Here is a 25,301-nt window from a genome sequence, read left to right as displayed (position 1 = left end):
CTGAAATGTTGTCCACAGCCATTGCTATGCAGGATAAAGAATCAGAAAAAAGTCCCCATAGCTGATATCATTTGTTTACCATTTAACTCTCAGCTGTCAGACCAAATTTCTATTACAGCTTATTGCTATCTTGAAATAATACAATTCATTTCCATGCCAGCAGCTCTAGAATGTTTGCTTTAGTTTTTGAAACTGATTGAAAATGCATTGAGAAGTTGACCTATTGTGTTAATCTTATTTACACAAACATGGTGTCAAGAAAATAAACTCTGAGATTACTCAACACTGAGTTCTAAGACGCTGACATCCTGAGTTCTCTAAAGTCTGTTACACAGATCCACCGGGTAGACAGTCTCAACTCGTCTGCATGAGGTATAGACCAGTAACGTTTACTTTCTCTTAAATTTGAAGTGAGGTTTATTTTTCGCTTTATAAAAATGAATCTAAGGCAAATCCCTTCTTTCATACTAACCCGTCTATGAAACAATGGGGGGGGGGTGGCATCCCCCCGTCCCCAGGCTCTTGAAAGACACACTTTCCTCAAGAGTCAAAAGCAACATTTGTAAGATACATGAAAGCAGTACAGAAAGCTTGAATTGTGGACAAGAGTCTGTGGCAAGGGCGACCAAATTAATTTAGCTACTGGATGGTGGCAGAGGATTTAAAAAGTGCATTTATTCAAGGATCCCTCTTGGTGAGGCAGCTTTTAAAAGTCCTTCCCGAGGCCACGTCCCAGCCTTTCACATTCTTAAATAATCGGGGTATTATGCAGGTTCTCCTGGCCACGCCCCGCCAGGGTGAGGACCTGTCTCCCGAGCCCGGCGGGCGCGTCACAGCCGCGGAGATGCAGCGGGGCACGTGGGCTGGAGACACTTCCTAGAAACGCGCGCGGGCTCAACCCTGCCTGAACTTTCCTGTAAACAGCGCGCTGACAGGCGGCATCCCCGCTGGGTGGAGAATCCGCGCTCCTGGCGCAAGTGGCACTTCTTGCTTTTAATTAGCGAGAGGAGAGGCGAAGAAGAATCGGCTGCTCGGCAAGTCGGTGCAGGAGGCTGACTTCTGGGAGGCTGGGGGAAGAGCTGGGGGAGGCTGCTGGTCGGCTCCGGCTGTTTTCTCAATGAATAGCTGGCGGGGAGACTGAAGCCAGCCGCAGCCTCCTCCTAACGCCGGCGGCTGGGTGACGGCGACAGCCCCAGCCCTCCAGGCGGGACCTGGCTCTCAAGACGCGCTCCTTTAAAAGCCCTCTTGCTCCGCGTTTCTCAACCACCAGTCCCGAGGAGAGAAAGGCTCTGCGGATCCAAATACCGCCTGGCAAACGGCACTGGGGAATGGTGTTTTCTGATGACAACCCCTTCTGTTGGTGACAAAGCCTGTCGCCCGCAGTTGGCCCTGGAAGGAAGTCCTAAGTTAAAACTCAATCCTGCCTTAAAGTGAAGCTGCAGGGGCTACGGGAGAGCCAGCACACAGCATGGCACCGGCCGGACCCGGACGCATCCTCACCTTGCTGCTCTGGGGTCACCTGCTGGAGCTCTGGACCCCAGGTCACACCGCAGACCCCGCCTACCCCAGGCTACGCCTGTCACATAAAGGTAGGTTACCTTTCTGTATCCTTTTGTTAGGAAAATGCCCAAATGGAAAAGTCACTTAACACAGGTCCATTATCTTCCAAGACCTCAAAAGTGAACCTGAAACATACTGCAAAACTCACCTACGAGAGTGAGCACCTCGAGTTAACAGATCCTACCTCATCTGGAGAAAGTGTTACATAGCATGCCAACTTGGAGGTGTTATTTTTGCCCTAGAAAAATCGGGTATTATTCCTGAGAAGTTCACTCACCTCTGTGCAGACCTGAGAAGGTGGGGCGCATTTGCTAATAGCTGGAAAGGCTAAATCCACCAAATGAGCAGTAGGTATTGAAATGCCATCACGTGCATCGTGGGAGGTGTGTGGGACAGGCTTTAAAAATGGAGGTACACTTTTGGTTTTTTGTTGGGTGTTTTGTTTGTTTTCTTTATTATGAGATTGAGAGGAGGAAAAATTCCTGAGGGGGAGGGATGATACCATCCCTGCGTAATTAAAATGACTAACAGCTAATACACATTAGCCTTCACACTGCGTTGGTTATTAGAGTATTTTGATGTGTGGCGAATAAAGCAGTTTACTGGCAATCATGGAAAAGTGTCTATAGTGACTATATATTAGTATACACTAGCCTTTTCCTTTAAATGTGCATTCATCATAATTTTACTGAAGGTCTAGCAGAGTGTTTTATTCTGCACTTAGGTCTTACACCATATTCATAAATAAATGATCAAAAGATGATAAGTTTTGCATCAGGACCACTCAAAATCAATCATGAGTCCTCCTGTCACCAAACAAACAAGGAACAAAACCTGTTTTAAGAGGAAGTGATTTTGTTGACTTCAAGAGAATTTGGCATAAATTATTGGGAATGAAGTATTCATTACCACCACCAGCGAAGACAAGAAGAGATGGAATAATAAGGATTACATAAGAGTCATTTTTTTTTTCAACTGAGTAAGCTTCTAAATTGTCTTTCATTATGGAAAGAACAGAGCCTGTAAGTCTGAGAACAAGGTAGAAGCTGGAAGCAGAGGTCTGAATTTTGTATGACATAATTGGTCTTTTTGTCTTCTTATTGGGCAGCAGGAGATGTAGTGGTGACTGTAGAAACTTCTCATTTTAATACTTAGATTATGGATATCTTCTTAATTTAGATAATTTTCTTGTTACATTATATAGTCAGTACCAAAATTTTAAAAAAATACATTAACACCACATCTGTAAAGTATTGAAAAATGTAGTGTCTTGCATTAGCAAATACCTTTTGGTTTAGAATGATTTACATTATGACAGGTATCAAAGTCTCTATATGAGAAGCTATAACCAAAATATCAAGGTACAAAATTGATGGGCTGGAATATGGAAAAAATGAGGATGCCAGAGATAATTAAGTTGGTTCCGTTTCTTTACAAGTGGAGTTTGACTTAGAACTGTTATGAATGAGTTATTTTTCCTAATTTCTTTTTTTCTGAGCATGCATTGTTGGTATAAATGAAGCCTACTGTTTGTCATAGGGGTTTTATGAAAAAAAATAAAATCAGGAAAATGAATGGGCTTGGAAAACACACCATTAGGTGAGGTGACCCAAACTCAGGCAGAAAAACATTATATATTCTCCCTGATATGTGGATCCTAGTTTATAATGTATACTGTAAACAAGGAGCAAGCATAACTGGCTATAGGTGTAGCATAACACTTAGAAAGCAGACCAAGGAAGGGTAGTATTAGGTGATGAAGAAGGATGGAATTCAGGCAAAAGGACACATGACTCATGGAAGAGGATTTAGCTAGTTCTTTTTCCTTCTAGTTTCAACTCTGCCATAGGTTTTTTTTTTTCCTTTTCTTGGTACATAACTGAATAAAAATGTAGAGAAAAAAGAAGAGTAGTGGACAAGCTGTCAGTTTTGACTTGCTGCTATTCTGTTATGCCTTCTATTAATCTTTATACCTCAGGAGTACTTGGCTTTTGATAGGTCTGTATCAGTATGTTTTTCAGACTGTCTCATTTGGTTTTCAACAGGAAAGCTTACAATTTGGTCAGTGTACCAAAATTGCATGGTATAGTCAGTCTCATTTTTATCAAGCTCATCTTCAAGATGTCTCTCGTAATCAGAGAAATGACTGTAACTGATATTTATGTGCTGTGTCATATGTTGTTGAGAGGATACAAAAGTATTTGTGTGCACTAGACTGAAAACTGTCACAGGATTTCTCTTTGGCATTTCTTCACCTTTAATTGGAACTGGCAAAAAGATACTTTTATGGTGATGGTTTTATACAAAGATAATGTAGATACATCTGCAAGTAAAATGTTCTTAATTTGTGCAATTTAGTTAGGAAAGCCAGCTATGAGATTACACGAGAGAGGCAACCTGAAGCCTCAAATGCTTGTTGTGCCACAGGTGCCTCAGTGACAGGGAAAGCAAAGAATGTCAAAGCAAGGACATCCAGTTCAGCCAACACAAAATGAACCCTTTACTTCTCCACACTCTGGGATTCAGTAGATGTTTTAAGAGTCAAATACTAGGAATAGTGCATTGCAGGTTAATTGTCTGAAACACTGAGTGGTGACGGTAACATTGGTTTTTCAGTAGCAAGAGGATTTAAGCAATTAAAATTACCAATGGATCTTCAGTCTTTCAACGTAAGACATATGGGTGTATATGACACAACACCTCTGTGTTGCTGCCTGACCCCACAGGGTAACACTGTCAGCTCCCTAGAGGTAGCCTGTGGTATTCAGCCATCATTCTCCTGGCAGTGGTCTGAACCATGTGGGAGAAGGGTTGGAGAAGGGTATTTTTCTTATACCCCCACACTTCCAAGATGGGGGGGGATCTTTTTTTGTGGAGGACGTTTAACTGTCATACACAAAGCTTGAGTCAATTTATATAAAAGCATGTTCAGAAAAATATCTAGAGACCCACCAATCTCTTCATTTCCCTTCCCTTCTAAATAGACCTTTCCAGAAGAAGGCAAATAAGTAGAAATGAAGTATGGGATAGAGAGCACCTCCTAGCTTGTTTCCAAGCAATTTTCACCTGGGGTGGCAAGGTGCTCATTCCTTTGTTCTTCTTACTGTCTCATTACATCTGATTTTTCAGAAAATTGTCCATCTGGGGCAGGTAGAGTACATGAAAAGACAAGGCAACTCCAATTCAGGAAATACATGTATCTTTTGATGAATTTTATAAGAACAAATAAGTTTAGTTAACAAATGAAAACATAGCTGGGAGGTGATATGCACACCTTTAATCTCAGCGCTGGGGAGGCAGAAACAGGCAGATCTCTGAGCTTGAGACCAGCCAACTCAACAGAGGGAGTTCTAGGTCACAGAAAGAAAGAGAGAGAGAGAGAGAGACAGAGAGAGACAGAGAGAGAGACAGAGAGACAGAGAGAGAAAGGAAGGGAGAGAGAGAAAGGAAGGGAGAGAGAAAAAGGAAAAGAGAGAGAGAGAAAGGAAGGGAGAGAGAGAGGAAGGGAGAGAAAGGAAGAGAGAGAGGAAGGAAGGAAGAAAGAAAGAAAGGAAGAAAGAAAGGAAGAAAGAAATGAAAATTTGGATGGCAAGATGCTATCTCATTCTGAAAGAATATTCAGTCAAGATTTGAGTTGAAGTTGACTATGTAAGGCAACAACTTTAAAGTTGTAAAGTATTCATGCATAATGTGCATTTAGTTGTTTGTTTCAGCTAATGAGGATGATAGTGATGAGATTATTAAGAACGAACTTTCTGTTCAAAGAATTTTCTTAAAAAACAAAAACCAAAAAAACTGATCCTCAAGAAAGAGCAAATGGAAAGAAAGAGAAGGAGGCCTGAAGAACTGAATTGTTCCATGTTGGTGTCTGCCCTGTCCTTATCTGTCACCATCCTACATTAATGAGGTTCCTGAGAAGACAAAAATAGCCTTCTTGATAATGTTGTTGAGAGAAGGAAAAAACAAAAAACAAATTAGCAAAGAAGCAATCACAGTAACTGTAGAAAGGCCCCGTCAACTGAGAATCCAATCAGAGACAAGTCAATCAGGTAGTCTGGAAGATAGGAGTTCAAAGTCCCTGTGAGGAATGATGGTCACAGAAGACACAGAGAGTGGTGCTTCAGCAAAACAGTGTTCTACTAGGATGTTTGGGGAAGAGGCAGTTAAGTCAAGATACGTAGACATTATCAATGGAAACTTAAGCTTTGAAGAGATACTCATACATATAATCGTTGCCCTAGAAACTGTTAAGCAGTATGTCTGTCTGTATTTAGGCATTCTAACTATTTACACACAGACCTGTCATAGTTTAGGGAGCTCAGGATTTGACATCAGCAGCTTCCCTCCAATGTCCTATTCTTGCTTATAATGGCAGTTTTGCATCAGTGTGAAAGAAACTGATTGCTGTGGTACCCTTCTTGCATATTTCACTGAGGGCTAGGGAAGATCTATTGTCACTATAATACTCGTGAATGTACTTTGTCGTCTAAAATATATATATATATTATATATATATATATATATATATATAGTGGTTTTTAGAGACAGGATTTCTCTGTGGCTTTGGTGGCTGTCCTGGAACTAGCTCTTGTAGACCAGGCTGGTCACAAACTCACAGAGATTGGCCTGCCTCTGTCTCCCGAGTACTGGGATTAAAGGATTAAAGGCTAGGGCTACCACAGCCAAGCTATTACGAATATTTCTTAAAAACTACAGTGTTGATTATTTTTGAAGGTAGCATGTTCTAAGGGAAATAACCCTTGGGAATGGTAGGGCCTTAAATATGGACAAGTGTTGAAGCAGTGCTTCTGTACAAGGAAGAATTTGTTCTAAAGTAATATAAAATATTATGGTTGATTCTCATAAACCCTTCATTCTAAAGGCCATCTTCCATACATTTGGCTCTTAGTTATGCCAACTTAGAAGATCATTAGTCCATCTTCATTGTCAATTTTTCTTGTTTTGTTTTGTTTTGTTTTTCCAAGTCAGCGTTTCTCTGTGGCTTTGGAGGCTGTCCTGGAACTAGCTCTTGTAGACCAGGCTGGTCTGGAACTCACAGAGATTCGCCTTCCTCTGCCTCCCACACACTGGGATTAAAGGCATGCACCACCACTGCCTGGCTTAAAATGAGATTTTATTCTCTCTTTTTCTTATTTTGCAGTGCTGCGGATTGAACCTGATACTTAATCCATGCTAGGTAACTGCTCTACCACTAAGCTACATCCCCATTCTCATTGTCAATTTTTCATGGCAAATATTTGCTCTGATTATTGCAATGATTTACATCTCACATCTCAATTTTTTTATATTTATAAAAACAAGACACTAAAATACAGTATTAACAAAAGGTTTCCCTGAGCCGGGCAGTGGTGGCACAAGCTTTTAATCTTTTAATCCTAGTACTCGGGAGGCAGAGGAAGACAGAGTTTGAGACCAGCCTGGTCTGCAAGAGCTAGTTCCAGGACAGACTCCACAGAGAAACCCTGTCTCAAAAAAACAAAACAAACAAACAAGTAAACAAAAAACAACAACCAAACAAAAAAAGGTTTGCATGACTGTCCTGGAGACTGATGTTTATTTTCTATCCTGGGAAAACAAAAAATCAAATCGAATAAAACAAGGCAGTAATTAAACTGATATTTCCTGACCCAGCTCAAAGTTACCCAGCCAGTAACTATTCATTATCAGTACTGATATTAGTCACACATCTCTGGGTGTTAATAAATAAAAACTGGTCATAAGGTATGATTCATAATCACAGTAGTTAAATAGGACTCAGGAGTAAACATTAACCTACATGCCAGACTCTACCAGGGAGTTTTGGTGAGAATGACATGATGACGTTATTAACAAACAGTTTATGTTAAGAAATGGACATGGAACAAAATCTGAAGAATCATATGTTTTGTTGAGTTGGGCTTTCACAAAAATGCTTCGTGTAGAAAAGTCTATGTAAGAGTGTTACTTATTCGCCTTACATTCTTATATTGATTGGATACTACATGGCTAGTGTATCAGTACATCTTATACACAAAACCTCTCTCAGTCATTCTATGAGTCATTCAGGTCTTACATGGGTATTGAAGATCACAGTAGAAAAAACTGCTATTTCTTCTTATAGAATTTAAGGATCATGAGGGTCAGGGTTAGAAAAAGGTATAAAAGGAGTTTATAAAGAACTAGTTGATAATTTTTGTGTGTACAACCATCGTAAAATCCTTGTGAGGGCAATTTTGTATATGTAAAATGTGATCTATGACTGCTCTCTCTCTCTCTCTCTCTCTCTCTCTCTATATATATATATATATATATATATATATATATATATATACATGTGTGTCATAATGAAGTATTCTTTTAGCGGTTTATTTTGTATATTTTTGTCTCAGTAGTCATGTGTATTTGTCACTTAGCCTCGGGGTATTTCATGGTAGGATCTTTCTGTTTCTTTTTCTCTTCCTAAGATGAGATCACCTCTCAATTCTGTGAGTACATAATAAACCAGCAAGCCATTAAAGTAGTTGTTACTGGGAGAAATTGTTAACAATCTGTTGAGTCAGTTCGGTTTCCTTATTTATATCTAAAGGGTTCATTGCAGGTTTCTTTATCTTAAACCATTCTGTGGTTTAGTTGAGGAATTTGGTCAGCAGGAATCCAGAAATGCACTCTGCATGCATGCATACCCCCTCAGACACTGTCATTGCAGTGGTAAGGTGGTCCAGTCCATTGAGTTTTCCAGTCAAACCCAAACAGTGCTCAAATGAAATGATTCATAATGTCTTCTAAGGGTGCATAGTGACGAATTAGATCACCTCTGCAGTTCCAGTACCACGTGTGGCTATTTCACACCTGGTGCTTCAGAATAGTCAATCATATAAGAAAATGATTGGTTATATTCAATAATGGGTTTCCATAGCACAGGCTTTGAAACTTAAGAGAAATGTCGACATCCTTAGATATTCCTTAGACATAAGCAAGCATTGTTCTCTGTATACATCATAAAAATGACAATGAATTTTTAGGTGAGACATTCTAGTGGGGAAAAATGTCAATGCCACATGTAAACCAAAGGTTTTAGTTTTTGCTGTTGAGGAAAACTTTTTTTTTAATGACTAATGATTTAAAAAACTGACTTGTCTTCAGAATTGATAATATGCCTTCCTGTGAGCCTGTGGTAATCAAGGCAATTGATTATTCAAAACCAGCTCTGCCTATTAGAATTCTATTGTGTAGATCATGAACCTCACACCTGTTATCTATTATGTTCTGACCTGGTAATGGCCTGTAAAATATAGGAGAAATTCACTCGTTTGCTTGAATTTTTTTGTTGGTTTTATTTTGTTTTGTTTTTGTTTTTTTAAGATTTATTTATTATGCATATAGTGTTCTGCCTGAATGTATGCCTGCACACCACAAGAGGGAACCAGCTCTCACTACAGGTGGCTGTGAGCCACCATGTGGTTGCTGGGAATTAAATTTAGCACTTCAGGAAGAGCAGCCAGTTCCTCTAGGCCATCTCTCCAGCCCCTTGTTTTTGTATTTTGAGACAGGGTTTCACTGTGTAGTTCTGGAAGTGTTAAGTTTCCCCGGTTACCCTGGAACTCATTCTGTAGATTAGACTGGCCTCAAATTCAGATCTGCCTGCCTCTGCCTCCTGAGTGCTTGGATTAAAGGTGCATGCAACTACTTTTGGCTCACTGCTTGAAGTTTTTTAAACTGAAAAATTAATTTCCACATCTATGCTTGGTAACTAAATTCTCAGCTTCTGTGCTTTGTCCCCAAGGGCTTAGTGCAGGAATGGTAAACAGAACAAATACTTAAGGCCCAGACATTACAAAACACTTTACATTCTTATTTTGATGGCCTCAATCCCCCTAGTTTTTGATGAAGAATGCCTAATTTAAACCTAGCTTCTGGTTGCATGGCTTGAGCAAGTAATTTGTGTTATATGAGCACGAGTCTTCTCGGTTTTAAAGCACTGTGGCGTTTAATTTGCAGATTGTGGAGTGCCAGGGAAGATGACAGAAATTGATGTGGTCTAAAACTTTACCCTTAAGAGCTTTTCAAAGTTGACCCAGTGCACCAGAAGACAGTGGGAGTGTATCGTCTGTGCTGGTTTGCTTTTTAATTGTAAAAGTAATCATTCGCAAACTCTTAGCTTCCAATATAAAATAAGGGAGGATACTCATCACTGGTTTTCACTAAAAGCAAAAGAGTTTTCATTAAAATCAGTTCTGACTGCTGTAGGTGACTACAAGTAGTATGGGATGTTGGTGTCTCTTGTATTTAGAAGTTACTGCTGAGTTACTTTGTTAATAATTTAAAGGAAGTTGGAACTTTATCAGTGGCACCTTGGAGGCAACAAATCAAATCCTAAAAATACCTACCTAACAAAGGTAATTGTAGACCCAACATTGTAAAGCACAATAGGGCTGATATTACAAAAGCCAGACCCCACTGAGCAAGGTTAGTCTAAACAGTGTCCTGTAGGCGGCTATCAGCTCAGCATGTGGTGTTTGCTTTGAAAGTGAAAGAGAACCTTCTGCTCTGCCTTTCTGGGACAAACAAGGTAGGATGGCTGGGACAGCATTGACTACTTACTCTTAGCTGGACCTCAGCAAGTGCTCATTGCCACAGGAGTGACTAAATAGCTTGGACACTGGAGTTTCCAAAGGGGAGTCTCTCTCTCTCTCTCTCTCTCTCTCTCTCTCTCTCTCTCTCTCTCTCTCTCTCTCTCTCTCTCTCTCTCTCTCTCTGTGTGTGTGTGTGTGTGTGTGTGTGTGTGTGTGTGTATGTGTGTTTAGGTGGGGTGCAAAGTGAAAGGTTCCAAGAAAACTGAGGCATCCTGAGCCACTGTTTATGGCTCCTTCAATAAAGCACACTTTAGAAGAGGGACTTAGCCTTGTGTGGGTATTCACCTCCTTTCTCCTTGGTGAGTGAAACAGCAGGGCTTCAGGAAGTCCTTTGGAGGCATCACTCACTTTCCAATCTATGTGTAATCCTCTTTTCTAAAAACACTACTTGGCATGCAGGTGCCATTTTGGGTAATCACCGGCTTCCTCTTTTTTTTGTCATTTGGGTCCTATGCTACCCAATGTGCAGTTCGCACCCTCTCTATCCCAGTTTTTCCCCACATTCCTATTCTTTTCCTCACTTTAGGCCAGAAATGAAAAGCAAACAACTTGTAGTGGATGAAATGTATTCATTCATCCAGAGATTACCTGCAAACCTCCTTTTATTTTTGTTATCTAATTTGATGGCCAGAAAGCTAAGTCTTTAAATTAGAAAAAATTACAATGATCAAGTAGTTAAAATTTGTTGAAATTCACCTTATGTTGAAATATTAGATGAATAGTCAACTGGACCACCAGAAATCTAATCTCCTTTATCTAGCCTGCTTTTTTTCAGGCCGGTATCTGATGCTCAGAGATACCATGAAATTGAGGCACTGGGAGCATGGGGGAGCTGAACCTATTAATTGATGTAATCTGTAGCTAAACTTGAGTTAGACAGACTATTATCAATGCAGACCTACCTACTTCTGAGTCCTCATTGGTTTGAGCTTTAGCATGGGAAAGCCAGAATAAAAAGTGAGCTTTATTTATAGGTTGCCATGGGGGCATAAAGTCTCTGGAATAAGTCCCACTGGTGATTTCAGGTGGCCATTGCTCCACCAGATAGAACAGCAGCAAAGAGAATGAGAAGAAAAGAGAAAGAAAAGAGCCGTTCACAGGTGATGCTCACTTTTGCTCCCCTGACCCATCCTCTCCTGGAAATGAGGGGACTGAAGTGGGCTTTAAATTCTGAGTTCAAAACATACTGTAGATCAAAAGGCCAAACAAAAATGTGCTCACAACATTGCTTGTAGCTGTTTACTACTCCTGATTGCTTGTTTCCTGAGTGAAAAGTTTTACTGGGGACCTCATGCTGTCGGGCCCTTCCATCCCTCAAATGCATAGACTTCTTTCTTCTCCTGATAGGCCTCCCTGCCTGTCTGATTTCTCCAGATTCTTTAAAAGCCAAGTTCTTGGGAAGCAGTATGCCACAGTGGAAAAGGTACAGATGAACAACTTTTAAATTTTTACATCTGAGTCCACAGGGTGTCCTATTTCTACTTTGTCATTCTTGGAAGTCACTTAACTCTGAGACTCCTTTTCCTCAGGGTTAAAAAGAAGCTAATGAAGCTATTCTGCCCCAAAAGACAGAATAATGTACCACACCTAGTAATATAACTTGATATTGTGACACCTATACTGTTCCTTAGTTTCTAGAATTGTCTTTAAGTTACTTGAAGTCCAGGGAGAATTTTTGTGATCCCATTATGTAGGGAATATAATTATTCAAGTCATTTTTAAAACTTGCAGTTATAGAATGGGAGTTTATTATCTATTGAATTTCAAATGAAAACATGTTCAGTTGACTTTCACATAGTGGTCAAATAAAGCCAACTTGATCTAGGGCTGCTGCTAAATACAGTATGTTAATGTCCAAATTATAGGGTTGGTATTGATAAAATGGCATAGAAGCCAAGCTATGGTACCATTTCCTTATTTAGTTTTAATTAAACATGATTTTCATTCACTTGTTTATTGAAGCTTAGCATATGAATACATTTTATTGTTTACACATTTGTTGTAAATTTGACACATTTCTATATTAAGTTCAGAAGTTCAGTCAATTGCAGAGAAGCATTCTGTGAAATTCCAGAACATCTACATCTCACCAAGGGAATTTTCTCTGGACCAATGACAGAATGACATCAACACTATTTAATCCCTATGCTCTGAATCTTATCTCTCACCTTGAGAATTTAGAAGTTTTTAGCTTTTCACAAAAGATGGGTTCATTCAACAATGTCTTATTCTTTGAATTGAATATTTGTTGAGTTTTATCAATATTTAGAGACTTAGCATGAAGCTAGGTCTTTAGAATGTAGGCAAACAACTTTATGAATATAAATGTTTTGCTAGATAGGATCCTGGGGGGGGGGTAGCAAAGGTGTATCAGGTAAAAACTAAGGAAATCTAAACACAGATTGAATTTTTGTTAATAATTATGCATCAATGTTGGTCATTACCTGTGATAATGTTACCGTTAGGTAAACTGTTTTTTTATTTGGGGGGGCTGAAGTTCAAGACAGGGTTTCTCTATGGATTTGGAAGCTGTCCTGGAACTAGCTCTTGTAGACCAGGCAGTCTCAAACTCATAGAGATCAGCCTGCCTCTGCCTCCCAAGTGCTAGGATTAAAGGCATGGGCCATCACTGACCAGTTTAGGTAAACTGTCAATAAATGGAAAACTGGGGCCAGGGATATGGGAACCTTATGTTTTAACTTCACAATCTTCCTGTGAACCTAAAGTTATTCTAAGATAAAGTCTTTCCTCTCCTCTGCAATCTCTCTCTCTCTCTCTCTCTCTCTCTCTCTCTCTCTCTCCATCTTTCTCACCCCCATACACATTCAGAGACAGAGAGAGAGAAAAAGAGAGAGAGAGAGCCTTATACCAACTTTCCCCAGAGACCCAAGATGTATTTGTAAAGATGAAGGAACCAGCTTCCCTTTTGGCAGCCATAATGGCTGAACATGTGCTTCTATGACCTTGTCCCAGACACTAGAAAGTCATATGCCTGTCTCATGACAAGGAGCCAATCAGAAGTTAGCTGGTGGCACTATGCTTTACGACCCTGGGTGTGCTTTACGGACAAGCGCACAGCAATGATGTAGAGAGCATAGCAACCACCCTGGGAGGGCCTATGGGCCATAACAACCAGTTGACCAATCAACACAGGGCAAGCCCTCCAAGCCTGGAGGCACACCAATCGTGAGCCTGTGCGTACCCCTAGATACTCCCCTTACGCTGCACTATAAAGATCTGTACGCAGCGGTTTCGAACCGTCTTTTCTAGCCATCCGCCATGGCGGGTGGGTGAAAGACCCGAGCTAACATGGGGTTAGCTCATTAAATTACAATAAAGCCTCGTGCAGTTTGCAGCAAGCTCTCGAATCCGCCTGGTGATTGGGGTGACCGAGAACGTGGCCTGGGACCCCGGATACTTGAGTTTTCGGGGGTCTAACAAAGAGACTTACCATGAAAAGCAAGACATTTTTTATGTAGTAAATGTCCAGATAAGGTCTAAGTAAGTATAGAGTTTTGGTAGAAAGTAGAGCTAGGTTTTAGTCTGGATGACTACTGGGTGGCGGGCCAGAAGGCATAAGCCAGTTAGTTGTATCTTTTCTCTACCTTCTAGCGTCCTGCTGGGCTCCCATGGTAATCCCACATTATTTAATGATCTTGTCAGAGATATACTCTACTGGGTATCTACTTAACCGTTTTCTACTTTGTGCATTTACTATACACAGTAGTATCACACATTATTTGTTCAATTACCCCTCTCCATTTCTGTGTGAATTGGAGGAATTTTTATTTATTTAGTATGAGTGTTATATAATTAACGAAAATCCATGTAGATTTGGAAATTAAAAAAAATCTTTTGTTGCATTTATTTATTTGCAAACTGTGTGGGCTTATGTGCTATGACCTGTGTGTGGAGATGAAAGGACAACTTTTGGGGGCCAATTTTCTCTTCTATAATGTGGGCCCAGGAATCTAACTCAGGTTGTCAACACTGGAGCAATCTTGCCTGTACTGATTCTGAAATTTTTTGTAGCAGTTACAGTATTTATTGTTTATTTTGACTCTAATGAATGCTAGTTACATAATATAATCTATTAGTTATTTTAATGTCTGTAACATATTTGCTCTGCATAATGTCATTAGTATTACCTACTTAAAATTTGGCTGGAAGCCACTTATAAACACTTTATAAAGAAATTAAAGAAAATGAAATGATTTCGGCTAGGGAGAACACCAATGACAAAAAAGAAAGGAACATTTATCATTTACTACTTCTTCAAAAGGGCTAGATGGCTCCAGGTTCTTCATTTCAAAAGTTCTGGAAAGAAACCCAACATGCTTTAGAAACAATTTGAAAGACACCATGTTTGAGGCTTCCACAGAAGTGGTGTGAAAAGATGTGGGCTAGACACCTGATTGCATCACTGGCTCATCTGCTCTTATTGGTATCAGTCATGCTCCCCCAATTCCAGTGCAACATCCCCTCCATTTCCATACTGGTAAATTCTGACGAAACTGGCCAAAGGAATCATAAATGTGACCTCAGTACCCGAAAAGTCATTGTGAATGAGTCAGAATTTGTTCGCTCAACACTTTGGTTTTGAAGCCTTGTCCTTCATGGACCAAAGCAAAGTGGTTTCTGTTTTTCTTAATTTATTTTTATTTTTATCAGTGTCTCCATGTAAGAGGTTATTTGATGCATAATTTGATCATGTTATCTTTGATTTAGCATTATAAATATCTGATTGTTAGGAAATAAGATAGTGAGAATTGAAAAAGTAATAGTTATGGTTGATCAGCATACTGTTTTTACAAGCTAACAGTTGGTTAATGTAATGTTTCTTATCCAAATTTAGGAACTTAGAGAACTAGACAATGTTTTCTAAGAGTGTATAAAACATAATAAAAAGGAAATATTTTGGGTTCTCATGTTAGCTAAAATATGCAAAGATACAGATATCTGAATATTCTGATAAACAAAACTTTTAACATTTGACTGTGAAAAATTGCTTGTTTTATTTTCAATTTACATTTTAAATATTAGTGGAGCTTCTAAGAATAAACCATATGATACTTCACATTAATCCAGATGCTAGGCTGGTTAAATCTATACCAATGTCTTTAGGCTAATAAGGGAATAATTTCTTAGAAAGACATCCATAGTATTCTGCAAAATGACTACTACTCCAGAATTCTTTTACATGCAGTTTTATTTTAGAGCACATAATCACTGTACTTGACAACTGCATTTCTGTATTAACCAACATGTAATAACCACAGCATGTTGTTCTGGATTAGGAATGTTCTTTTGCCTTTTTCTGTTAAGTTATTTCCACTGGATCATTAGAATAGACTTTGGAGTTGCTTCCTTGTTGAATGTTCACATAGTGAGCAATCAGTAAGGAATAGGGAACTGCTATTGGATTAATTCTGTAATAGGCTGGCAAAGCCCTGGCCAGCAAAGGCCTCCTGGGTGTGCTCTGTGAGAACAGTTTATCACTACTGCAGTGTATTGTAACATCACTGTGGCATCTCCTTCCTGAGCCCACCCGCAGCCTGCCTCCCAAATCTCCATTCATGGTGCTAGCCACCAAAACTGCCCTTTGTCTTTGCTGTTTTCCTCCATTACAAATAAGCCCAGCTGCTCATGCAGCAGGTTGTTTACCCATACTTCCCCGTCCTGCTCTCCCTGAGGAGAGCCAAAGTAAAGAATAACAGCTGGGATTGGCTTACTGTGGCATTCAAATAATTTGGGGTGGGTCCATTCCTAACTTTATTTCATTCAGTTTTATTCTCTTTCCTTCTGTTGATCTTTACAGAACAGATAAGTGATTTTTTTTTCCTGAAATGTTGCTCTAATCTGCCCATGTCTTTTTTTTTTTTTTTTTTTTTTTTTTTTTTTTTTTTTTAATATCGGTCCATTCAAGACAGGAAAATTATTTCATTTTACACATTGTTGTTTTCATCCCTAGTTCAAAGACTACTTAGAAAACAAATAACATAAGGAAAATTTTATTGGTGTATTTTTTTCTTTTTTTTAGACATAATAATCAGCATTTGTTTCATTGATGAGGATTAATGGGAAAACATTTTAATGTCTTCAGAATAGGGTTTGGCCCATAGTTACTGCTAAGCTGGTATTTGGTAGGGAGGAAATAGTGTGGGAAAAGGGGAAGGAGGGAGGAAGTGAGGGAAGGAGGGAGGAAGTGAGGGAAGGAGGGAGGAGGTGCTAGGTAGGGATGGATGGCTGAGTAATACCTGCTGCATTGAAACCCTAATTGTACTTAGGCAACTGAAACCAGTGCGGTGCACTTAGCATTTTATCTATTTCCAAGACTAAAATAAAATCATAAGTGAAAAAAAAGGCATGGTTTAGGAAAGTTTTTATTCATATCTAGGAAGTTATTGAATAAGTGATATTTCCTGATTACTGCCCAATTTGTTAGGAATCAGTTCTGTGGCCTCTAACCAAGCAGTCAGGCGGCCACACATCTGCCATGTTGTATTTGTTCAGGATAGCTTTTAATAGTCTAGTGGAGGAAAAAGCATTGTCCACATAATCTTCAATCTGATCTACTGCATCTTTCTTCAGCTCGATCCGTCTTAAATTTTTCATTTCATGCCTCCAGGACATGAGCCCCTACAGTTCGATAAATATTTAGTTAGATGCTGTGGCCTTCTGTTGTAGATGAACATATATGTCTCTTTCCTTGGGGATTATAAAGATGTTGACCATGCTCTGGTCATGTTCCTGTTGGTCAGCATTCCTCTTCAAGTTGTCCACCATAGTTCCTCATCCAGAGAGGTCTGCCTTGCTCACAGGGCATGCCTTTATTGGATAACCTTTATTTATCAAGGCCACCTGAGCTGACATGCCTGATTTGTCAAATATGCTTTCTATTCATTTGCATTGAGATTGCTGTCAGCTCTTCTGGGGGCTTTGCATAACCACGGTGGAGCCAGCTTTTTCTTTTATTTCCTATGTGGGGTTTGAAGCTAAGGGAAGTCCTGCTCAAACTCTTGTCAGGCTGTGTAGACCCTAAGCATAGTAACAACATACGGTGTCCAAGGAAGGATATGAGGTTCCAGGAGGCATCACTTTTTCCAATTTGTAGATTTTGCTTAATTTGCTTGACATCAGTTTCCACATTTATTATCTTCAGAAAGCCTAGTTAGAAACGTCAAGGCTTGCATTAGTTATAAAAATGCTTTAGAAATTACTTTTTCTAATATAAAATACACAGATCATGGTGTTGGAAATCTCTGCAGCAGCCTCACTATCTCCCCATTCCAAACCCCACCCAAATGTTCGGCTGGGAACCTGGCCTCACTCCTCCCCTTCCAGACCCCAACCCTCAGAAAGCCGGCCTAGCTCAGTTCCTGCTCTGAAGCTGATGGAGGCCACGCCTACGAGGTATTTAAGACCTGGCCCATAGATTTGCCATGTGCACTCTCTCCTGCCTTCGAGAGTCACTTGGGATTGCTCTGCTTTTCTTTGCCCTGTTTATTAAATCTGGTTTTATTAATTCGGTTTGATTTGGCTTTTTACATCATCGAAGGAAACCAATAACCAGGGAACCAATACTTATCACAAGGCTCTAGCTAAATAGCAGTATCTGAGAATTGAGACTGTTTTTCCACTAGATTGTATAGCATATTTGCTTTTGGCTTTTTTTGGAACATGAAGACCAATAAATGTCACTGCTATTTTTTAAATAAGTATTATTAATTTACTTATATAATTATACTCAATGAAATATGAATTTGAAATTAGTATCTTTCTTCATGAGTAAAATAAACAGGAGTCTTTAAAAATGTCTGAACAAATTTTTATGCAAAATGAATCTGGAATGGTCACCACAACAGAATGGCAGAATTAAAATACCATCGTGGCTGTGATTGCTTAATTTCATAATTTTAATTTGCTGTCATTTTGTAGATTTGCCAGTCTCTCCGGGTATTTGTCGCAAGTCCTGTGTTTTAAAAAGAGGCATATGATTTTTTTTCAGAAAAAATTTTTTTTCATTAACTCCTTGTAAGTCAGACAGGAAGCTGAAGGAAATCATCCCTGAGAAGATTTTGCATGTCTGAAGTATTTCTCATTTCTTCTGATTTAAAGAATGTCTAGGCTAGCCAAGTTTCCCTGTAGTTTTAATTCTTTATTCCTTTTATATATGCTTCACCAATGTTGCATATCAACGTTACTAGTGTACACTTTGTATGTAGCTTTCCTTGTTCTAACATACAGGAGAAATGCCAAAGAAATATCCTCTTAATAATCAAACATTGTCATGATAATACAGATTTCACATAACTGTGTGCTCATTGTCACACTGTCATTCTTATTTATTTATTTATTTTGGTTATTCAAGACAGGGTTTCTCTGTGTAACCTTAGCTATCGTGAAACTTGCTCTGTAGGCCAGGTTAGCCTCAAACTCACAGAGATCCACGTGCCTCGGTCTGTCGAGTGCTGGGATTAAAGGCGTGTGCCACCAACGCCGGGCAAGTCTTTTTTGTATTAAGCCTTCAGAATTCTACATTGTGATAAAAGAGATCGCTTGATCAATCCTTGAAGGTATGTGACAGACCTGCCCATTTTCAATAATTCACATTTGTTTCAGGACTTGGGGTTACTTTACACTCACTAACAGTAAGGAGCCCTTAGATGTCTTCCAGTCTATTTGATTATATGTCTTCCCTGAAGGTTATATGCTTTGATGAAAAGACTAGGCTTCTAGTCATATCAGTTTGAGGAAATGGGAAAATAATCTCACACATTTATGTCATTATAGAAATTGTTCCTTTTTTTTCTAAATATGCTATAATTTATAAAGGCAATTTTATTACTATGGATCATCTAAGTTGTTCTATTTTTCTTTTACAGTACAAATACACTTATGCTCTTGTTTATCTCCTAACATTGAACTTATTATTAGGTGAGATGATGTTTTTGCCACATCCTGGTATAAATTCAGAATAATACAATTTCTCCACATTCTTATCCAAGCATCTCCTCAATGTCAAGCCACTTTAATATGCCTGATTGCTATAAGCAAAATGTATTCAATGGTCAATGTTAAGTCTATGTCAGTTTTGATTTATGTGGGGAGCAAATATCATCCATAAATATATCAAATTTAGTGAACAAAATTATCTTGCCAAATAGTGTATTGTATTCATCACCTGGGTTCCTTTCAGTATGGAAGTCTGCAGAAACTCTTACAGAACATAGAACACAAGTTTCATGTCTATTACTTCATTGTATCCACTCTAAGCTGTGCAGGTAATGGTAAAGCCATTTTCTTCACTGTTGGGCATTTCTTGCTGGGCCAGCCTTTGTTTCAATTCATAGGCTTTATAGCTGGGTAGGACTCCCTTGGCATATTCCATATCACCTTCTAATATTAGTCCTCAGGGTAGAGACTTCCAGCCAGTATGAGCTGGGTTCCTCCAAGTTCTGTATTCAAAGTGTGGCATCTTCAGAAGTAGAGTCTTATCATCAGTTTCTAGGAGGCATCCAAGGCAGTAGCAATAATACCCTGTAATGATTTTGGAGTCTTTTGGACCTCTGACCAACAACTACAAGAGAGATTGCGCATGCCTGACACTTTTTAAAAAATATATATTGTCAATTACTCTTGGGAGAAGCATTATCTCATTGGGTAACATAACTCCACTTAAACTTTACTCCTCCTTTCTTCCCCTCCCTCTCTATTACTCCCAATCCCCCTTCCCACTTAAAGCCCCCCCAACATTTTTCCCTTTGTAGCACCCATATAAGATCCTCTCTCTAGGGCTTCTTCTTCTACATGGTCCTGATCTACTTTTCTGGTTCCTGTGCTTACTTTGTGTTGTCTATGCACAGATGCAGATTTAGAACTAGGAACGGCAGATGAGAGTGAACACGTGGCATTGGTCTTTATGGGTCTGGGTTACATGACTCACTATTGTATTTTGTAGTTCCATCCATTTACCTGCAAATCTCATGATCACACTTTTTCTTAATAGGTGAGCAGTATTCCACATTGTATGTGTACCACATTAGAATTGTTCATTCATCTGTTGAAAGACTTTAGGTTGTTTGCATTTTCTGGCTGTTGTGAATGAAGTGGGTAGAACTGAGTAAACAGTGGTAGGATGTGGAGGGATGGTGTGGGTGGCTGGGTAGTCGAGAATTTTCCACACTGATTTCTAAATTAGCTGCACTCAGTTCCATCCTCTAACAGTGATGGGAATTCTTTTTTTTTTTCCCTAGAATCCAGCATTTGTTAGTTGTTTTCTTGATCTTAGTCATTCTGACTGTGGTGCGATGAAATCTCAGTTATTTTAATTTGTATTTCAGTCATCACTAAGGATTGTGAACACCTTTAAAGGTATTTCTTGGTTATTTTAATTTCTGCCTTTTAAAACTATTCAAATCCATAGCAATACTTTAATGGAGTCATTGCATATAAAGAATATTTTTCATAAATTTTGTGTTTAATTTTACATAACCATTGGAAGCAGCATATGACTTATTTTTTACTTTCTCTTTAATACAGAGCTGTACTGTCTTTTTGATATTTATAATTAGAATGCCTATTTTATTTTTATTATAAAATTGTTAAACTTCAACCAAAGGGTCACAGATGACCAACTTACCTTCCTTTAGCTAAGTCAAAGTCAGTGTACTCAAAATTGGATGTTATCTTCTACGTTGATTATCTGGTGCCTCCTGTTTCCAAGTCCGGTGAATTGCACATGCATTAACTCACCTGGCCCAGACCCAAAGGGCTCGAGGATCATTAATCTCCACCTCTTCTTACTAACCTCCTACCACCAACAGTCTATCTGCTTATGCAGAGTGAGGTAGCCATATAGTTTACCGTTGCAGTGTTTCTCAAATCCTTTTGTAGCCCTCTAGTTCCATCAATGATTTGGAAGGTGAGCATTATGGAAGTTGACTCATGATTTATATCTTTCTTACCAGCAATCCAGTCCACTCTGTCTACTAGAAGCAGAGTGATTATTAAAAATTCAAACCATTCTGATTCCATCCCTCAAAATAACACTAATGGAGGAACACATAATGCATACTTAGCATGAAATACTGTGTGCTTTTCAAGATCCAAGAGCTGTTTGCACCTCTCCTTCTTGTGTATATTCTAGTGTTTGATTTGGTTTGATTTTTAGACAGAACAAGGCTCTCTGTTTCACAGGCAGTTTATCAACCTCATAGGCTGAGAAAACCACCTGTATGCAGATATCAAGTTGCTGAGATGGTGTTTTGTGCCACCACATCCAACTTGCTATGCGTCTTATTTTCAGCCTTTTTCTCTGACTAGAATGAACTATTAGCCATTCAGGCCAAGCATTTCTTGCCTCTAGGCCTCTGTATTTTCTGTTTTTACTCCTTAGTTTTACTCCTTCTTTTTTACTCTTGCTTTTCTCTCCACACTCCCCAGCCACTCTGCTCTATATTAACACCTTTCCATCATTTAGACTTTATGTAGCCACAACCAGTGCTGGTTGTGCCTGTGTTGTGCTTCAAGCATACTTTGCACAGTGAATTCTGAATTGCAGTCATGTTTACCTACTCAGTGCCCTAGAGTAAACTGTCCTGGTATAGGGACAGTGTTTTATTCACCATTACAAACAAGCACTTATTAGAAGAGCCATGAGAAGCAACAATTCAATAAACACATGGAGTCATTGAATGCGCTGTGCAGGGCTAACTGGATTTTCAGTTCTATACAAGAAACATGTAGAGAAGTATCCACATTTTACACAAAAGAATCTTTTCTCCAGCCACAGAGATAAACAGCCTATTCATAAATAACTCCCAAATTACCCACAATTATGTGTTCATATACTTAATCATCTCTAGGTTGATATGACTTTTTTCTTGTTGTGAACAAGTACTTTTCAGGCACTACTTTGTGTGAATTCCAGACTTTACTCCATCTGAATTCCAGATCAGAATCTCTGGCAAGACCTAGTAAGTAAAGAAAGCTTTTTAAAAGCCATCAATGGTTTACAATTTCCTCTTTCATAAAAATCCCTTAGTTACTAACATATTCAAATTATAAATTCCACTAATGAAATGGAAGCTATTTATACTCTGTGACTTGGCTATGGAAGAATACTTTGGGGGTTAGTTTTATCGCTCTATAGTTAGCTTCCTGAAGGCATATATTAGCCTTCGTATAGGAAATGGAAGGCAGTCACTCTCAAAGGAGGGTTATGCAAAATCACTCTTGCAAAGTGAGCATTATACAGGAATGTAAAGCATTAAAAATATAAAAGGAAGATCATAAAAATAATTTATGGCCATCAAATACTTTAAATCCTAAAAATATTGATATATTGTTTCTTAATGGAAAAGAATGGTTCTTAGATATTTTGAAATTTCAGCCATATTAATTATTAAAACAGAGGAGGTAAATTATGAGTTAGTGTACATTGTATACGAAGACTGCTTCTTGACACAGGTGGGATCTCTTCTAGACCTGGATGGCTCAGCATGGGTGGGATCTCTTGTAGACCTGAATAGCTTAGCATGGGTGGGATCTCTTCTAGACTTAGATGGCACAGCATTGGTGGGGTCTCTTTTAGACCTGGATGGCTCAGTATGGGTGGGGGTTCTTCTAGACCTAGATGGCTTGTCTCGGTTTGAATGAAGAGAAAACCAGAAAAAGGGCCTAGCAGTTTGGTATTTCTACTTGATGAATAATTTCCTTATACAAAAATAGGAAATGCAAAAAGGGTGCATGTAGTTTTAAAAAGACATTTCTCTATTGACAGTCTGGTCACTGGAGACTTCTATATTATTCATCATAATGGACACCCCATTTTGATACTTTTTTTTTTTTACAGCATTTCATTTCCCTAAAGATAAGCAAGTAGACTTATATCCATTTATAGATTCAATTTGCCCCCAAATGAGTATAATTATTTAAATGATGGAAACACAAATTTGGGAGCTCTGAGCAAGTTGTGCAGTTTATGGTCTAATGTTTTCTGAGGCAGTATTTAAGCCCTCCCAGCATAAGTGCCTTTTCTCTTTTTCTTTGTCAAGCTGATCAGCTAGTTTACCTTTAAGCAGGGTTGTTCGGAACCTCTGCTGATAAAAAAAGTTCCATTTAGTGCTTATAGACTCTGGAGAGACATCGTTTACAATACTCTTAGTGTTGAACTAGCAAAGTGTTTTTTCTAGCAAAACTCATAGAACAAATTATTTGTGATATTTAGTGTAGCTCTCCTGTTTCTTCCATTGAAATCCATTCTTCCCAACACTGTATGGCTCATGCATAATAATGGGAGAACTACTTCATACTTGCTATGATGTGCCTTTAGGTGGGAAATGTCCCTCTATTGTAAAAGCATTGAAAGGAAGTACAAAGGAGAAACACTATTAAGGTTAGTCTTCTGATATTCCTTTTCCAAAGCTCAAACATCTATCTTTCCACCCAACTTCCAGTGGCTGCTCTACTCATCTGTAGCTAGTCAGCTCATTTTTTTTTTTTTTTGTCAAACCCAAGTTTCTATGTTTTTCTTACATTCTTTTATATTGTTTTCAGGTCCCTCAATGCCATACTTCCTTCTCATTGAAGAACCCACAAAACCTTTCGTGAATTGAATGCTATTTTTAAATGCTAGAATTAGTACATTTGTATTTTGGAACTATTTTTGAAAAGTCAACATTAATAATAAAAATTAAGGATAATGGTGATGAAAATTTCAGGTTACTTGAAAAGACACGGCAGATACAGGAGCCACAAAACCATTTGAACAAAGATAATGTCCAACTCACCTCAGCTGTAGCTTATTGGCTATGATATGGATAGTGCTGTAGTATTGTTTAAATACATCATGGCAGGACTTGGGCCTCATCCATTGCTTTCTGCTTTGGACTGTAATGGTTTCTTCTATTTAAGATGTATGATTAGTAAGGTTGTGTTGGTTCAACCAAAAATATTTTTATGTAACAGCAACGTGTTGGAAAGTTACTTCTATTCCTGAACCTTCTGCTTCATTGGGCATTCTTTCTAATAGCCTTCTGTCCTTTGGAGTGTTGCATGGCTTTGTGACCTGCTTTCACCAATTGAAAGATGCACTTGATAAATGCCACTGTGAACAGAACCTGGGAGCTTTATTGTTGAGAGAGTTGTTCCATTTTTCTTTTCTACCCCAACAGTCATAAACACATTTGCCGAAGAAGAGTTTTTGTTGCCGTGTCTTGGAGTTATCGGCAAAGCAGGGTCCAATTGAGGACCTGTTTGGATGCAGCCCCTGAGAATGAGATAGACATAGAAGTGTGTTTGAAGCCATCGGGGTTCTGTTGTTCTCTTCCACAATAAATCGTCTGCTCTTGACAGACAGCCCAAAACACACTTAGTCACACAAAGACAATATTTTTGCAATTATACAAGACTAAGCAAACTATTTTCTGGACACACACTGATAAATTATGTTCAGGTGTTACTCTGCATAACTGATTGTCTCACACCAACTTTCCCACTCTGAATGTGGCAGGATTCTTTCCTTAAAGCCAAGAAACAGCAGATGCTGTGTTTGCACAGGAAAGCTGCTTCGGGCTGGCTGTCCTTCTGGCTGGCTGTCCACAGTGCTGAATCCAGAATAATGTTTCACTGGTGCTGCCCCCACTCCCCACCCACAACTTCTTCACTTCTTACTATTATTTATTTTCATGATACTGTGAGACTTACCTACATGATCTTTGTTTTTTTTTTAAAAAAATATTTAGTCTTATTTTATGCATTATTGCAGGGCTGAAGTGAGTCACTTAGTAGGACAGCATTGACTTAGCACACCCCACTTCCTGGCTTCTTCCCCAGCAGTAACTAACAAACAAACCAGAAACAAGGCAACAACATGAGTAGGGACTGAACAACTGCTCTGAGCAGTAACTTGATTTGCAGTAGGTATGGCATTGTTCTCTGGGGACTTCCTGAGCAAACACTGCCATTTTTTCCCCTTTAACAAGAAACAATGAAATGCAGAGGAAGTGACCCTCATTTCCATTTATCTCCCTCACATTCTTGATACTTTGCTTAGACATTTGATGACATTTATGGAATTCTTCTTTTCTTCATTTTAATATGTCA

At 38.9% G+C, this 25,301-nt stretch overlaps 1 protein-coding gene across 1 annotated transcript in view; it reads left to right on the top strand.

The window, feature by feature from the left end:
* Positions 1-819: 819 nt before the first annotated feature.
* The window catches only part of Sema3e (semaphorin 3E), a 248,153-nt gene continuing 223,671 nt past the window's right edge, over positions 820-25,301 (top strand). Inside the window, exon 1 of the mRNA XM_027393496.2 lies at positions 820-1,589. Coding sequence (XP_027249297.1) covers positions 1,469-1,589 — 121 coding nt within the window. The 5' untranslated portion in view covers positions 820-1,468. The remainder of the gene's footprint in view (positions 1,590-25,301) is intronic.

The sequence above is a fragment of the Cricetulus griseus genome (genome assembly GCF_003668045.3).
Source record: "Cricetulus griseus strain 17A/GY chromosome 1 unlocalized genomic scaffold, alternate assembly CriGri-PICRH-1.0 chr1_0, whole genome shotgun sequence".
Classification (NCBI taxonomy): domain Eukaryota; kingdom Metazoa; phylum Chordata; class Mammalia; order Rodentia; family Cricetidae; genus Cricetulus; species Cricetulus griseus.
This window is presented reverse-complemented; position numbering and strand designations above follow the sequence as displayed.